Below are 18164 nucleotides of genomic sequence, written 5' to 3' on the forward strand. Positions count from 1 at the left end.
TTGCTTTTCACTAGCCCCACCTTTTTTTTTTTTTTTTTTTTTTTTTTAAATAGCTTTATCAATGACTACCGGGTAAATTGTTTTCTTAAACCTCAACTATACATTTTATTAGTGATGATTCTTAATGCTTTAAAGCCTTAAGAGAACATTTTTTTCCACATTTATAATAATGAATTAGAAGTCAACTTGATTATTAGTATTACCTTTTCACTGTACCTGTATGTTTTCCCTGTACCAGAAAAAGTAGACTAAGAAATCCCATTCAAGACCTCAGCAAATAAAAAATTCTATTTGATTACTTTCTGGTCCTTGTGAAAATTGGAGCCCCTTGAAGGCCAAGACTCTTGTTTTATGTTTTATAAAGTTCTGTGTGGTATGTGACCTTATGATCCTGGCATGTCAGTGTGCATAATCAGACCTTTCTTTAAATTTTATTTGACCCATTGATCCTTTTAAGTTTTTAATTCCTGTTAACATACAGTATTATATTAGTTTCAGGTATACAATATAGTGATTGAACAGTTCTGTGCATCACTGATGCTTATCACAAGTGTACTCCTTAGTCCCCATCACCTATTTAATTCCTCTCCTCCCTGGTAACATCAGCTCTCTATAATTAAGATTGACCCATCAGTCAGAGAAAGACAAATATCATATGACTTCACTCATGAGGACTTTAAGATACAACACAGATGAACATAAGGGAAGGGAAGCAAAAATAATATACGAACAGGGAGGGGGACAAAACAGAAGAGACTCTTAAATGTGGAGAACAGAGGGTTGCTGGAGGGGTTGTGGGAGGGGGGATGGGCTAAATGGGTAAGGGGCATTAAGGAATCTACTCCTGAAATCGTTGCACTATATGCTAACAAACTTGGATGTAAATTAAAAAAAAAAAAGTTGACCCATTGACTCTTACTTTACTTTTCTGGAGATCATTCTGATGCCTTTGGTTTCTCTTGTGTGCCAAAGGGATATGTCTGGTAGTTATGATTTACCTTCCAACCTTCCATAGTTACGGCATGTGGCTTAGGACTACATGTATTGATAAAATATTTTAGGTAGATGCATACTGGAAGAATTACTCTGAAAAAATATTTTTAAAGCCCATTCAAGGATCTGTAATTTATTTCACCTTTTTTTTTTTTTTTTTTTTTTTGGTAGCATGTCCCACACTACTCAAGACAGCACTTAATGGTGTCCCGTAGTCTCTGTTCAGCAGGATATGATTCTAATGAAAAAGTAAGTATTTAAAAAATACTGACTAGCAAAGTTATAATGGTTTTGCTTTCTTGTTTCCATGCTGTGTTCAGTGGACAGATTAAATATTAGCGCTGTATAATTACTACTCTAACATCATAGGTTTTATAGCTGCTCAATCTTTTTTCATTGTGGGCCACAACCTGAGTCTTAAATTTTGTGTTTGTACCTTTACCAGAAATTGAGTAAACTTTTAGTGTGTTTACTTTATTATTCAGCAGAATAACTAACATAGCATTCTTTCTTAAATTATGGGTTATTTGAGAGATTTTGATTGAACTGATTTATTTTTCCATTTACTTAATATCTGTAGGATTAATTTTGAAGGCACCTTTGTGTATTGTAAATTTTGGGGCAAGGGAATTCCAGTTAAAATCCTGATATAGGATAATAGTTGAGGCTCGTAATAGGAGAAAGAAAGGGGCTATAAGTGGTGATTAGAAAATGTCATTTTTTCTAATGACAATGACAATGAAGACCTCAAACAGGGCAGGAGAGTTTTGGTTAAGAAGAAGTGATTCAAGTCGAGAGTCAGGAAGGTAAAACTGATGAATGATTATTTGAGAACGAAATAGCTGAGGTATCTTCTAAATCATCTCTTGAAGTATACAAAACTACTCAAAAGAATTTGGAGGCTTGGAGAAAGGGTCTGTATCATTGCAGTTTAATAACAATGTGGACACAATTTGCAGGGTATATGTCATTTAAAATTTCCTAATAGCCACATTAAAAAAAACTGAAGAAGTTAACTTTAATAGTATGTTTTAATTCTATATCTAAAGTGTTATTTCAATACATAATATAAAAAGTATCAATGAGATACTTACTTTTTTTTTTTTTTTTGGTACCAGATCTTCTAATCCAAGTGTATAATTTACACTTCTGGCATCTCAGTTTGATTAGCCACATTTGAAGAGCTTAGTGCCAGTGGTTACTTGATTGGAGTGCACTGGTCCAGATGAATTAGCTATGATAAACTCCCTTTTATGAAATAAATCCATGGTTTAACATGAAAACTTTAGTATAGAAGTTGGGGTGCATGTATGTATATTTCTGCACATGTGTTGAGTTCCAATCTAGAGGTAGTGAGCTGTCCTAACTGGGAACACACTCTATGGAGTGGTTAGCTAGTATTTGTTCAAGAGGCCACATTCAAGAGTGGGGGAGACATAGAATACTACGAAGTGTTCATCTATCTTTCTCCCTGTTAACTTTGGTAGCCTTCCTCATTAGCATAATAGGTGTTAGAAGTGGGCTCTCATTGATGAAATTAGTGGTTATGCAAGATATGTGTTCTGGCTGCTATTTAATAGAAATTCTTAGCCCCTGAATTAGAATAAAACAATCTAGTTGGCCTTTCATTCTTTATCTTTAAGGATAGAAACTAAGCTTGATCCCTAAATGAAGTGATCCTATGTACAGCTCTTTCTTTGTCTGGAGGTTCTTGATAGATTGAGTCTGACAGTGTAGCTGGCCAAATCAGAATATTGATGTATTTACCTCAGGTGAACCTTTCATTCAGACTGTTGGAGCATTATACAATGAAGGAAGTTGAGACATCATTGAGCTTTATTTGGTAGATTTTAAGATCTTTTTTATGCCTGTTCATAAATGTATGTGTTGGTGGAGTTTGGTTTGAGGCTTCTTTTTGCCATAACCTCGTAATGAGCTTACAGTAATAGCTGACTCACCCCCCACATTGGTGGCCATTGATAATTACTAAAAATAAACAAATGCGTATAACCTGGTTTAGGGAATTTATAGAGCTCTTCCCCCCACCTTGGAGTCCACTAAAGTACATATTTTGTTTTAAATGTCTGAAATCAGATCTGCTGCCTGCTATCTTTGTCTTCTTTGCTGTACCTTTGCTTTTAGGTAATTGTGGTGAAACTATATAGTGTGTCAGTCATGTCATAATGTCCATGATCCTTGTTGACACGTAACGGTAGTATATAGGTTTTGTGTGTTAAGACCAAGTTGCAGGCTTGCCCTTCACTCCAGGGCTGCCTTTAATTGAGCCTTTCTACTTCTAGGAATTCTTGCTGTTGTCATAGCTATTCATTAAATACTGCACTTTTTTGTTTTTTATTGTTCCTGTCCTAAGTGCAGATAGATCTGATTTTTTGGTAATACATATTTGCTAAATAAATTGATTCTCATCTGAACTTGTCATTGACTCCTTCATATTTTATCAGCAATTTCCATCAGGTTGAAATTAAACCAGGTAAAATTTAATCATTACTAAATGTACAATTTTTTTTTTTTTGACTTGAATTTTAACACATCGACTTGTCTCTGATACGTTCATAACAATAGGGAAGATTTAGTAATAATCTGCTTAGAAAAAGACCAGGAGGCTACTAAAGTAGGCCTTAAGTTAGCGTGTACCGGTGCAGTACTATATTGTGCCTGGCGTAACAAATGTGATCTTAGGTGTCACTGTTAATACAGTGTTTAAAGCTTGTACCATTATACTCCGATCATGTCACATTGTGGTATGTTTTGATATGAATACCTGGATGTGAGCTCTGGCTTTGCCCCTGTGAATTTTAAGTGATTTAGGCAAGTGATTTGGCTTCATCAAGCCTTAATTTTCTCATTTGTAAATTGGGGATGTTCTCAGCTGACCTCATAGGACTATTCTGAGCCTTAAATGAGACATAGTGGACAGAAGGGATTTGTCCTGGCATATAGAAAGCATGTGCCCTAAATGTTAGCTGCTTAATATTAGTCTTAACAACTAGGTTTTGTACATTTGGAAACAGCCTCAAAATCCACAGATAGTAAATAACTGGGGTGTAAACTCAAGCCTGGGCTTCTCTAGTGAGGTGGTAGATTTACCCACTGTTCTGTACCACTTCTCAGAAGTGTTGGTAAGTGACTAGTCAGTGTGTGGAGTTCTGTGGTCATTCCTTCAACAAGTACCCAGGGGAACGGGCCAGCTCAGCCCTTCTCTTGGGCTGTGAATGGAGTGAAGTGTCCTTGGTGGTTTTAGACCCTGGCTATGAAGATCTAAGTATGGGGAGGAGAAAGAAGGAAGGAGGGATAGAGGATAGAATAAAAGGAGGTAACTTAAAACAAAAAATCTTCAGGAATTTCCATTGTGTTTCTTACCCTGGATGACCTCATTAGTAGTTAGAGAACCGCTGCTGCGGAAGTCCGTCTCTCTCTCTCATGGTACTTGAAAGCCCCTCTGTCTTCAGGATATAGGTTCCTGATTTAAAGATTTTTGTTTGTTTCCCTTAGAATATCTTCAGAGTGCCTCCTTATATGTGGCTCTGCACCTATAGGATAAAGTCCAATTCCTTAAATGGCATATAAGTCCTTTTATCATCTGGCCTTTTTTACCCTAGCTTTGTTTGCTCCAGCTCCCTTGTACATATCTTGTGCTTGAGCTATATTAAAAATCCCTTGTTTTTCAGTGCTACCATCTGCTTTCAATGTCACTGCCTTTGCCCTTGCTGTTCACTCTTCCTTCTCTGCACTGGCCACAGCCTCTTGGATGTAGCTGCGTTATGGCACTTACCACACTTTGTTGTCATACTGCCATATTGTACACAGAAGTTATCAAATGCACTTGATGTTTCCCTGTACTTTTTGATGCAGAGGGGAAGTTTTAAAGTCCGTGTAAATTTATTTGTATGTATTCTTTTACGTGCATAGCTTACCTGAAAGAATATATGTACAGGAAACTGGTAATAGCATTGCCTTTGGAGCAGAGACCTAGTTGTCTCTACAGTATATCACCTTTTGTACCTTTTAAACCCTGAACCATATACATACATTTATTCAAAAGAATATCTTCTGTATGGAAGGTTAATTGATATGATCAGCTTTATTTAGCTTGTGCACTAATTGGTATTAACAGACCTGAATTAGGGTTCTGCAGAGAAAGAGAACCAGTAGGAGATGTATGTGGAGATCCACTGGCTTACACAGCTATGGAGGCCAAGTCTCACGATCTGCCATCTGCAGGCTGGAGACACAGGAAAGCTGGTGATGTAATTCTAGTCCAGGTCCAAGGGCCTGAGAACCTGGGAGCCCATATGTCGGTAAGCCCCAGGGTAGGCCAAGACCTGTGTCCCTCTTGAATCAGGAACGCAGGACAAATCCTCACTTCTACTTTTTGTTCTCTCAGGCCCTCAGTGAATGGGATGATGCTCACCCACACTGGGGAGGGCAGTGTACTGGGCTGAGTCCCCTGATTCACATGCTCATGTCTTCTAGAAACACTCTCACAGACACACCCAGAAATCATGTTTCATCTGGGCACCCTGGGGCCCAGTCAAGTTGCATGTAAAAGTAAAATTAGCCATCACAAGCCCTTAATAGAGAAGATGTGTCAGGTGCAGATAGTTGTTTTAATGTAGATTTTTCCCTGTTAGATAGGTTCACACTCTTGGATTTGTCACAAACAGTGTGGTGTGTGGCCCAAAGGGGTGAATAACAATAGCTATAGCTAACACCTCTTGAGTATATATTATGTGCTAGGCACTATTCTAAACACTTTAAGGGTGTTAATTCATACTCTCACAGCCTCTTGTGGCAGGTGCTATTATTACTCTCATTTTACATACCAGGAAATGAGGGTCCAGAAGGATGGATTGCCCACATAAGAACACGTGGTGGTGTTGGGCAATTTAGTTCCAGACTGGCTTTTAACTATTATTCTGCCATGCAGATAAAAATTAGAAGGAAGTTCTTAATCCCTATAATGTTATGATTGGTTATATTTGCTATAACAGTTGCTTATTGTGTAACTTCATGTTGTGTTGCTTTTATCAGATGTCATCTGTTTAATACTTATAAAAATGCACATTTTAAAATGCACTTCAAAGAGGTATAAAACATTTTTTTCTTTGTATATTGTCAGTGTTTAACAGGGATTTACCATGACCACTTAGGTATAGAATGGCCTATGATTTTGTAGTCTCAGGCTTGACGTGACATGAGGGTATTTTAAGGACCCATCTGCTCAAGGCTCTGAATGACTCAGGATATTATCAGATTAGGAGTTTACCGATTTTTAAGGCAGAGGCTTGTCTCAGTTTGCTAGAATAAGTGATGTGTGACATAAAGTTTAAACCAAGACTTTGAAAACCTTTTCCAACTCTGAGATTCTGTGACTCCCTGTCAGGTTAAAATATTGCTTTCAGTTATATGAGTACTTTAAAGATCATATATAGCTTTAACTTTCTTTTAGAAATATAACTAAGACTTTTTCTGTAGTTACATTCAACTTACAACAATTCACTAACCCAGAAATAATTGTGTACTAAAAGATATCCATATTACTTGTGTGTTTCTTTCAAAGGATTAGCCTGTACAATTTTAGAGTAGGAAGAGAACCTTATTAAATAGTTTCCTCTAGAAATGCCATCAGTTTATATGTGAAAGTGAAGATCTACAGAGATTGATTTGCCTCAAGTCAAATAGGTTATTGTTAGTGGCAAAGCTGGGCTTAGAATTGAAGTATCTAGGCCTATCCAGAATGGAGGTACTCTCTTATGAGGCCTTAGCTGCTTCAAATATGATGGTTACTCAAACTTAACATAAATTCCCTGAATTTAGAATATACATTGTGAAGTAAGTGGTCAAACAATTCTGTCTAAAGTTTTTTAGTATTCAGAAATGTTATCTGAAGATTACCTTTTGGCAAGAGAATTTATAAATATCCCCTTAGTCCATTTAAGATACACCAAACCAAATCAGTTGATGCTTTAACGGACTAATTATAGGGCTGCATCCTACCAGATGAGTTTAGTAGCAATTGGGTTATAGATGAACATACATGTAATATTTAGTACTACTCTAGGAAGTAATTTTTTTTTTTTTTTTTTTTAGAATCATGTCCAGTGTTGTGAGAAAACTTGTTTTCTGGTTCCAAAGTGAGAGTAACAATTTCTTATGTGTGTTTTTTCTCTCTTCAGACTTTTGATAAAATTCTTATTGCTAATAGAGGAGAAATTGCATGTAGGGTGAGTGGAATTTTAATCTTCTTTTCCATTTTACTTTGTGAATTTTATTAAATCCCTTGAAATATGAATCTCTATTAATAACATTGATATATTTTAAAATAGGTTATTAAAACTTGCAAGAAGATGGGCATTAAGACAGTTGCCATCCACAGTGATGTTGATGCTAGTTCTGTAAGTATATTTCGCTTTATCTGAATGAAGACCCTTATTTGGGGTATATTTAAAAAAAAAAAAAAGCCTGGGTGGCTCAGTCAGTTGAGCGTCTGACTTCAGCTCAGGTCATGGTCTTGCAGTTCGTGAGTTCGAGCCCTCTGTCGGGCTCTCTGCTAACAGCTCAGAGCCTGGAGTCTGCTTCAGATTCTGTATCTCTGTCTCTCCCCCTCTCCTGCTCATTCTCTACCTCTCTCTGTCTCTCAAAAATAAATAAATGTTAAAGTAAATAAATAAATAAAGGTAAAATATGTAGGTTTTCTTCATTCTTGGCCTGAAAAGGGTATACACAATTAAAAAACAAAACATGAAATTACTGACTCTTGTATTAAGCAAAATGGAAGCATCATAATGTCTTTAATATGTGTCTTAATTTTTTTTTCCTCAGGGTTTTAAAAACCTAGAGTAGAGTTTAAAAATTGCTTGACAGATTGCTGGTCACCAAGTAGATTTAGACAAAGCTTGAGAAAGATTCAAAGATTATTGTAATGTTTATATCATGCTGCATTAGGAGAGCACGTTTTTCCACAGCTGAATTCCGGGATCACTAAGGGAATGCTATAATTGTTTAATTTTCCTAAATGCTGTATCGTGTTCAGCTGAAAGGTTGATGAATGAAAGATACACTAATACTCATTGGACATGAACAAAAGGAATAACATAAAGCCGCGAATGATTTTATTGGGGATTTTTACCACAGCAGGCATTTTTAGCAGTAATAAACTATGAAGGAATAGAAAAAAATCTCATGAGAAAAGAATGTAAATTATTAGAACTTTAGGGGATGAAATTTAAGTAGTGATACTTTACGTTACTGTTTTTCATTCTTTTACACTACTTTTGATAACGGGACCTATCGGTGATGTCAGTTTTTATTATACAGAAAGGTAATACAGAGGATTTTCATTGTTTGTGATTTCTTACCTAGACATGTGTTGTTCATTCTGCTTTATTGCGACTGACTTCCTTTAAAAAACAAAACAAAACAAAAAAAAGAGAAACCATTACAAGCTATTCTAATTTCCTGAAAATAAAGATTAAGTATTTATCTCATCTAGTTTACTTGACAGATACATTTAAAATAGTCCTCTTTTGGGGTGCCTGGGTGGCTCAGTCGGTTAAGCGGCCGACTTCGGCTCAGGTCATGATCTCGCGGTTCGTGAGTTCGAGCCCCGCGTTGGGCTCTGTGCTGACCGCTCAGAGCCTGGAGCCTGTTTCAGATTCTGTGTGTCCCTCTCTCTGACCCTCTCCTGTTCATGCTCTGTCTCTCCCTGTCTCAAAAATAAATAAAACGTTAAAAAAAAAAATTAAAAAAAATATATAAAATAGTCCTTTTCTACTTAAAAAAGAAATTAAATAAATTTATTTTACATATGTGGTTTTTTTTTTTAAATATTGGTTTCTGGCCTCTTTACTAATGATTTGTTTTAACTGATAGTTTCAATAGTAGTTTATATTCCTTACAAGATATCTATGAAATAATGAGAAAACTATTACTTTAATCTGTTTCTTGGTTGGTAAACTAAGACATTTATCAGTAGCAAACTCTTTTAGAAAAAAGTTTGTGTTACCATCAGGCTAGTAATAGATGTAAAATTTTCTCTTGTCTTGTGTTCATTTTCAGTGTATTAGGCCAGGAGGTGTTTTTCACTCATGGGTAAATTGGGAGAGAAAATGGACACTGTTTTTATATCAAGTGTTATAGTAAACTTTAACTTACTTTTCTCACATCAAGATATAGTTCTGTATCTTGTGTTCTCATGAAGGTGACTGTTGACATGCATGGTCCAAAATTATTTTCATTTTGATTTTTTTCATATATGTTTGTATTTCAGTGTTGGTATTATAGCTCCCAACAGCACGACTGCTTTTTCCCATTCTTAATTTTCTAGGTTTGTGTTCTTGTTAGGTAGAAGCTTTGCAGGAGCAATTTGCATTGCGGGTACAGCCCCTGCCTTGGAGAAAGGCTGCCATGATGGTATGGTACAAACCTTGTAGGGTCAGAAACTCCTCCCAACCTGTGGGGGGGAGTTTCCCAACTGACTGGAAGCAGCCTCCGTTAGAGGCCATCCCACACTGTCTGTCTCAGCTCCTCCCAGCCCAGAGAGAACTAATACTATCCAATCCCAAAACAACGTAGGAGCCAGCTCTCCCACCTTGAGAGTATACTTCCGATTTAATAAACTGCTTTGCACTTGCTACTTTCCTTCTGGCTGTCTTTATTCGAGTGTGGATCCTCACATAAATCTTCTCATGGGGAATCAAGAGACTGAGACCTCCATTCACACAACCCAGACTCACCCATAACATTTTGATCTAGAGGTACACTGTCACTTTCCAGCCTTTGAAAAAAATGGTTTCAGAAGAGTTGGTCAGAGTTTTAAGATGGTCCTTCATATCCTTCTAAAGCAGAGATGGTAGTTTTACATTTTAAAGACTTTCAGTCACTTTTTGCTGAAAGTGGAAATGAGCCTACCAGAGATTATAATACATAATTTAGAATAACATTTCTTAGGGCCCACAGTGGAGGCAACGCATGATCAGTCAAAACTTCCTCTTAGTGTGACCTACCTTAAGCCCTTTTCTAGAAAGATACTATTTAGGATAATAATGATAGTTAGAATGTTCAAAGTTTAGTTTAGGCCTTAGCACTAGAACCAAATCTATTTGCTTTCTGCATCTCAAGAAAGCCAAAAGGGTGAATTCCTCTAACAGTTTTTTGCTTCCTTAACATGTGACCAAAAAGATTATCATTGTATCCAGTGAGCTTTACAATATGGGTAATATGAACAAGTCTTGCTACTTTGATGTATTGTTAACATTGCAATATTTATTTTCAACAGGTGAGCATTAAATTTTTTTTAACGTTTATTTTTGAGCAAGAGAAAGAGAGGAGACAGAGTGTGAGTGGGGAAGAGCAGAGAGAGAGGGAGGGAGACACAGAATCCAAAGTATGCCCAGGCTCTGAGCCATTAGGGCAGAGCCTGACGCAGGACTCGAGCTCATGATCCATGAGATCATGACCTGAGCTGAAGTCGGACGTTTAACTGACTGAGCCACCCAGGCGCCCCAGGAGGTGAGCATTTTAAATGTAATTTGGAGTAAAAAATATCTTATATGCTTTATGTTAATTTCATAAATGGAAATGTAAATATTGCAGTAGGAAAATACAACAGTTGATTTTTTTTTTTTTAATGTTTATTTTTGAGAGAGAGTATGTAGGGGGGAGGGGCAGAGAGAGAGAGGCACACACACAGAATCTGAAGCAGGCTTCAGGCTCTGAGCTGTCAGCACGGGGCCTGACATGGGGCTTGAACCCACAAACCGTGAGATCATGACCTGAGCCGAAGTTGGACGCTCAACTGACTGAGCCACCCAGGCGCCCCAACAGTTGATTGTTTTTAAATGGCAAGTTAATATTTTCCACAACTAATTTTTGACAGTTAAGCAGGGAGAAAAGACTAATGGTTTACTACAACTATTAAGTGATAAGTCCTATAAAGAAAACGAACTACCTTATAAATGATGTGTAATGGAAAAAAATTGGCTTTTAAAGATGATTATGCAGTTTTTTCCATTGGTCTCCTTTCCCCCATCCTGTTCTTCAAAATTGTCTTCAATATTCTTGTGTTTTTGTTCTTCCATGTGAATTTTAGGATAAGCTTGCTTACCAAATTAGACACATCCACCCACCAGTTTTTAGCTATTGTGAACAAGACTTCTTTAATAATCTAGTACAAATATTTATGTAAACATATACTTTGATTTGTCTAAATACCTAGGAGTGGAATTACTTGGTCATCAGGTAGATGGGAGGCAAAGCAACTTTTTCCTGTATGAATAGTAAATCTCTGTCTGGGGAGTAAATAAATATATTTTAGACTTTGCAGGTCACATGTTCTGCTACTTTTATTTATATATACATACATATGGCCCTTTAGAAATATAAAAACCATTTTTAACTTGCAGGCTATAAAATAACTGTCCTTAGATTGGATTTGGCCTGTGGGTGGGTGGTATTTTGTTGACTCCTGGCATTAATAGATGCATATTTAACTGTAAGAAGCTGCCACGGGTGCCTGGGTGGCTCAGTTGGTTAAGTGTCTGGTTCTCGATTTCGGCTCTGGTCATGATCATGTGGTTTGTGAGATTGAGCCCCATGTTGAGCTCTGCACTGACAGCATACATCCTGCTTGGGATTCATTCATTCCCTCTCTCCATCTCTCCCTCTCTCCCTCCCTCCGTCCCCCCCTCCCCTTCTCCCTGTCCCCCTTACCCCCTCTCAAAATAAATAAACTTAAAAAATAATAAGTGTTAGAAGCTGCCAAATAGTTGTTCTGTATGACTCTGCCACATTTTGCTCTCACCAGTAATGTACGAACGTTCATGTTGCTCTGCGTCCTTGCCTGGACTTGATCTCAGCAGTCCTTCTGATTTTTGCTATTCTGTTGGTGTTCACATGTTATCTTATTGTAGTTTTAATTTAAATTCTCTGATGAATATTGATGTTGAGTACCTTTTCATATGAATGGCCATTTATATTCTTAAGTGTTCAGACGCAAAATTGGAAGAGCAAGTACAGTGAGTGCTTATACCTTTTGCTTGGACTCACCAGTTAACATTTGGACACATTTGCTTATAACTGTGTCCATATGTATGAGTATAAATATATATTGTGTGTATATTTCTTCTTTTTTTATTTTGCTAAGGAAATTGGAAGTAAGTTACAGTCATGGCATTTCACCCCTAAATACTTAAGTTTTTATTTCCCAGGAAAAGGCTATTCTCTTACATATACCCTATCAAAGCTAGGAAAATTATTAGTAATTCTATAGTATAATCTAATACACAGACTGTATTCAAATTTTCCCATTTGTCTCCAAATGTCTTTACTTTTTTTTTTTTTTTTAATGTAAGCTTTACACCCAACATGGGTCTTGAACTCATGACCCTGTAATGAAGATGCTCTACTTACAGAGCCAGCCAGGTGCCACTCCCAATGTCTTTAGTATTTTTTTTTTTTTTTTGACCCACAGTTCAGTCGCGGTTCATGAATTATATTCGGTTATTATGGCTCTTTAAAGAGTCTCTTAATCTAAAATAGTCCTCTTCCCTTCCCTCTTTGTTTGATTTTCACGATACCAACGTTTTGAGGAATCCAGGCCAATTGGCTTATAGATAGTCTGGGTTTGTTTCCTCACAAATAGATTCAGTGTAAATATTTTTTTTTTGATAAGAAAGCTTCATAAGTGGGGCGCCTTCATAAGTGGGTGGCTCAGTCGGTTAAACGTCCTACTTTGGCTCAGGTCACGATCTCGCTGTGAGTTTGAGCCCTGCGTTGGGCTCTGTGCTGACAGCTCAGTCTGCAGCCTGCTTTAGATTCTGCATTTCCCCCACTCTCACTCTGTTTGGTCTTGAAAGTAAATAAAAATTAAAAAAAATTAAAAAAAATACTTAAGTGATCCTGTTGTATCAAGAAGTTCATGATGTTGGGTGGTTCTGGTTACACTGATTACTTGGTTGAGGTAATGGTGCATTATTTTTCCCCCTCTTTTGAAATTTTTGGGGGTGAATCTTTGAATCCATGTGAACATTTGTCCCCCAACAACCTCTCATCTACTATTTTTCATCCACTGATAAAAAGCATCTGATGCAAAAATTACTTTGGTCGCATTTGTCTCGTGCTGTCTGCTGAGAAGTCTGTCAGGTCTACTCCATTTTGAATCTACCTTTTTTTCCCCCTTTCATGTCTTACTCATTTTTAACTACTTTTTTAGAATTTATTTATTTTGAGAGAGTGCATGCGCATGTGCTAACCAGGGAGAGGCAGAGAGAGAGAGAGAGAGAGAGAGAGAGGATCCTAAGCAGACTCCACCCTGTGAGCACAGAGCCTGATGTGGGGCTTGAACCCAGGAACCGTGAGATCATGACCAGAGCCAAAACCAAGAGTTGGGCACTTACCTGACTAAACTACCCAGGTGCCCCTTTAACTACTTATTTTAAAGCTTCTATCATACTGCTGTATTATTCCAAGTTCTTAAGTGTCTACTTCTGACTTCTTACACAATGGATGAGCTTTTCGTTTGTGTGGATCTTGGCTTGTGACCTCCTATCTGGTGTCTTTAATGTTGAATCCCAGCATGGTTTGGGTTGCAGATATGGCCTTGTTGGGTGGATGCTATATTTGTTTCTGCCAGACTCTCTAGGGTACCCTTCTTCTGGTACTAATCTTTCTGTTAACTTATTGGCATGAAGGTTGCTGAATTTTGAGGATAATGGAAAAAACAAAATGAAATGACATATATCCCTCCCTCTCTTGAATAGACCCATGGTTTCTAATTTACAGAGGAGACTTCTTACTTTGAACTACAGCAGATAATTTTAAATATTTGTCTTCCATGTACTTATTAGATTGACATTTTTCTTCCTTTTCACTGAGGATGTAATCTTTGAGCAGCCTGGCCGTATGTAGGGAGTTTTTCTTATAATTTTTAACTCCTTTCTCTGAGAATTAACTCAGTTCTTTAGATTCCCCCCCCCCTTTTTTTTTTTTACTAGATTACCAGTTTATTATAAATGAGTATAGCTCAGAAACAGTCAGTTGGAAGATCTGAGTAAGGGAAGGTATGGGGACAGGGCAGGAAGCTTGCGTACCCTCTCTAGGCACGCCGGTTTCCCCCAATTTCCATGTGCTCACCAACCCCGATTCTTGAGATCCCCCCTCCCACTCTCCATGATTAGCTGGAATATTGGCTCTGGCAGATGCTGTCTGGCTTTTAGCTTCCTTTTTTGCTTTTGAGCCCTGGGGATTGCCTGTAATTTCTTGTAAGCCAAGTTGTTCATTTAAAGGGTGTTTGTTAAATTTAATCTAGGATTTGAGGTGCTTGTAGGGAGGCTTTGCAGATTATTTAGTTGGTTGTTCTTGGATAGTCTTTTTTTTTAATGTTTATTTATTTTTGAGAGAGAGAGCGCGCATGAGCAGGAGAGGGGCAGAGAGAGAAGGAGACACAGAATCAGAGGCAGGCTCCAGGCTCTGAGCTGTCAGTACAGACCCCTATGTGGGGCTAAAACTCACAAACCATGAGATCATCACCCGAGCCAAAGTCAGACGCTTAAGTGACTGAGCCACTGGTGTGTCCCAGTGGATAGTCTTAAAAGAGGATGACATCCTGTCTGTTGAGGAAGTTGCCCTGCTCTTTTTGAAAAGTGAAGGCTGATCTAGAGCAGTATCAAAATCAGACTTTACCCAGGATGGCAGTTCACATATGCTGATGGGATTTCTGCAGCTGCGTCCAGGGGATGAGTCCACAAGCAGTGGGAAATGGTCTGGGCAGGAGAGGCAAGTGGGAGTTAGGCCTCTTACCAAGTCATGAATTGTCTTTTATGTGTTCTCCAGGTCTTTATTAGTCTTTGGAAAGATGTTTGGAGAATGGTTTATGAAGGAAAAATTGTCCTGGTGGAAGACTGAATCCTGCTGGACATTTGATAGGGATTGTGTTGTATCTGTACACTAATTTGGGAAGTATTATTATCTCAACATTCTCAATTCTTCCTATCCATGGACGTGGATATTCCATTTGCTCTGGTTCTAGTTACTGTGGCTACTTTAATTTCAGCAGGGTTTTGTAGTTTTCAGAGTATAAGTTTTGCACTTAACTTTGTTATATTTCATAGTAAATGTTTTGGTATTTTTTATATTAGGATTGTAATGTTTTAAGTTTCAGTTTTTATTGCAAGTTTATAGAACTATAATCAACTTTTGTATGTGATCATTTCCTGCAACCTTGTTGAATTTGTTTATTTTATATACACACACACGCACGCACATACACACGTGTGTGTGTGTGTCTATATATGTAAGATCCTTAAGATTCTCTCTAGAAGACCATGTACAAATAGAGATAGACTAGAGATAGACTTCTTTTGTTTCAATCTGGGAGCTTTTTATTTCATATTAATTTTCTTGGCTTTAACGTTCAGAGTGATATTGAATAGAAGTAGTGAGAGCAAGCATCTTGTTTTGTTCCTCATCTTTGGCAGAAAGCGCTTAGTATTTCACAATTAAGCTTCATTTAGGCTCTGGGATTTTCATAAATTCCCATTATCAGGTTGAGGAAGTGCCCTGGTATTTCTAGATTGTTGAATGCTTTTTTGTGATTGGATATTGGATTATTTCAAATGCTTTTTCTGTGTCGACTGAGATGCCATAGCTTTTGTCTGTTATTGATATGGTATATTCCATTAATTTTTGGATATTACACACTTGGTCAAGGTGTATAGTTTTTGTATATATTGCTGGATTCATTTTATTCGTGCTTTGTTGGGAATTTTTCATCTGTGGTTATAAGAGCTATTGGTCTGTAGTTTTCTTGTGATGGCTTTGTTTTGGTATCAGATCTTGGCCTCATATTATAAGTTAGGAACTGTTCCCTCATCTTCTCTTGTTTTGGAAGAGTCTGTGAAGAGTTGGCATTAATTATTCCTTAAATGTTTGGTAGAACTCACCAGTGAAGCCATCTCTGTGGCTTTTTTAATTTTAAATTTATTATTATTACTATTATTATTATTATTATTATTATTATTTTTGAGAGAGAGAGATACCAGGCAGGCTCCATGCCTAGCATGGAGCCTGACATGGGGCTCGATCTCATAACTGTGAGATCATGACTTGAACTGAAATCAAAGAGTGGGGACACTTAACCAACTGAGCCACCCAGGTGCCCTAAAGACTTTATTTTTAAGTAATCTCTATACCCAATGTGGGGCTTGAACTCACAACCCTGAGATCAAGAGTTGTATGCTCTATCAACTGAGCCAGCCAGGTACCTGTCTATGGGTGGTTTTTTGATTATTCAATCTCTTATTAAAGGTTTATTCAGATTTTTGATTTCTTTTTCTGTGTCTATAATTTTTTCTTTCTAGGAATTTGTCCATTTCATCTGATTTATCTAGTTTATTGATATATGATTATAGTATTTCCTTATTTTTATTTTTGTAAGTTTGGTAGTGATTTCTTTCATTCCTGATTTTAGGCTTTTAAGAGTCTTTTTTTCCTTGGTCACTTTAGCTAAAAGTTTTCAACTGTATTGATCTTTTCAAAGAGCCAACTTTGATTTCATTGATCTCTATGTCATTTGTATTTAGTCTTTATTATTTCCTTTATCCTGCTTGTTCTGGGTTTATTTTGCTCTTTTTTTTTTTTTTTTAAATAAGTAGGCTTTATGCCTAGCATGGAACCCAATGCAGAGCTTGAACTTAAGACCTGAGCAGAGATTAAGAGTTGGACGCTTAACCAACTAAGCCACCCAGGTGCCCCTAGTTTTCTCTTTTTAAAAATAGTTTAAGGTAGAAGATTAGGTTGTTGACTTAAAGTCTTTTTTTAATCTAATTGTTGAGCTGTATAACATTTTTCTCTGTTTAGCTGTACCCCATATGCTTTGGTATGTTTTTCATTTTCATTCCTGAAACTCTTTTCTGACTTCCCTTGTGATTTCTCTTTTGGCCTGCTTATCATTTAGGAGTGTGTTGTTTAGTTACACATTATTTGTGAGCTTCCCAAGTTTGTTTTTGTTACCTGTTTTTAGTTTCCTTACATTTGGTTAGGCAACATGCTTTCTATTTCTGTCTTTTAAAATTTGTTGGTGTTTGTTTTATGGCATACCATATGCTCTGTCCTTGAGTTCCATGTGAACCTAAGAATGTCTGTTTTGCTCTTTATGGTTCTCTCTAGATGCCTCTTAGGACTGGTTGGTTCATAGGGCTATTCAAGTCTTCTCTTTCCTTGTTGATCATCTGTTCTATCCATTAATGAAAGTGGGGTTTAACATGTTTGTAAAAAGCTTCTTAAAATGTTAAGTATTTATTTTGTTTTGCTCAGAAGACAAAATCGGTGACAAGTAGTTATAGGCCTGTAACTCTGCATGAAAGAGCCTGAATAAGATAAGAGATCATTGACTAAGGAACTCTAGGCTGTCATAGAAGTAATGAAGTAGGGTGCTTGGTGTAGAGATTCTCACAAGAATTCTTTGCAGTTTTCAGTAAACAAGAAATTTTGACATGAATTGTTATAGACTTAAGTAAAAATAGATTTCCTTTTTAAAAAATGTTTGTTTTTTAAAGGTTTCTTTTTTAAAATCTGGGCAAAGATGGTAAGCGAAAAATAAAACAATGACTGTCATATATTGATAGAAAAATCCTAAGTAATAGGAAAATGGAATAAAATAATTTACTTAAATAATATGCTGCAGCCACATGGAGTGTATTCATGACATTTCAGTATGGTTCAAAATTAGAGAATATTAATATATTAATAAGTTAGTAGAGGAAAACTAGATGATTATTCTGATAAAAGCCTAGATGTCATTTAAAAGAAATTCACTGTCTTTGTAAAATCCTTAGTAAAACAGGATTAAATACATGCTGCCTTCCCATAATAAGAAGGTTATACCTCATAGGAAGCATTCTCATGAAATTCAGGGTAAAGGCTGATAAATTTACTCTCACTACTGTTATTTAACAGCATTCTAAAAGTGCTAGGTAGTGGGTTAAGCAAATGTAAAATGGTGGACAGGAAAGGCAGAAATAGTAAGATTGTGTTGAGTTTCTAGTTACGTAGTTAACTGAATAACTATTTAGAAACATAAAAAACCATCTCTATGGTTGTTAAAAAATAAATCTATAGTTTTCCTATATGTATCATCAACAAAATAGCAAATA

The 18164-nt window shown here is 36.8% G+C and overlaps 1 protein-coding gene across 4 annotated transcripts in view; it reads left to right on the forward strand.

Moving 5' to 3' along the window:
- PCCA (propionyl-CoA carboxylase subunit alpha) overlaps positions 1-18164 on the forward strand; it is a 483211-nt gene that overhangs the window by 78562 nt on the left and 386485 nt on the right. For all 4 annotated transcript variants that reach the window (XM_049647162.1, XM_049647163.1, XM_049647160.1 and 1 more), the window contains exons 2-4: positions 1165-1242; positions 7191-7238; positions 7341-7409. In XM_049647162.1, coding sequence (XP_049503119.1) covers positions 1195-1242; positions 7191-7238; positions 7341-7409 — 165 coding nt within the window. In that variant the 5' untranslated portion in view covers positions 1165-1194. The remainder of the gene's footprint in view (positions 1-1164; positions 1243-7190; positions 7239-7340; positions 7410-18164) is intronic.

The sequence above is a fragment of the Panthera uncia genome, assembly GCF_023721935.1.
Source record: "Panthera uncia isolate 11264 chromosome A1 unlocalized genomic scaffold, Puncia_PCG_1.0 HiC_scaffold_16, whole genome shotgun sequence".
Lineage (NCBI taxonomy): Eukaryota > Metazoa > Chordata > Mammalia > Carnivora > Felidae > Panthera > Panthera uncia.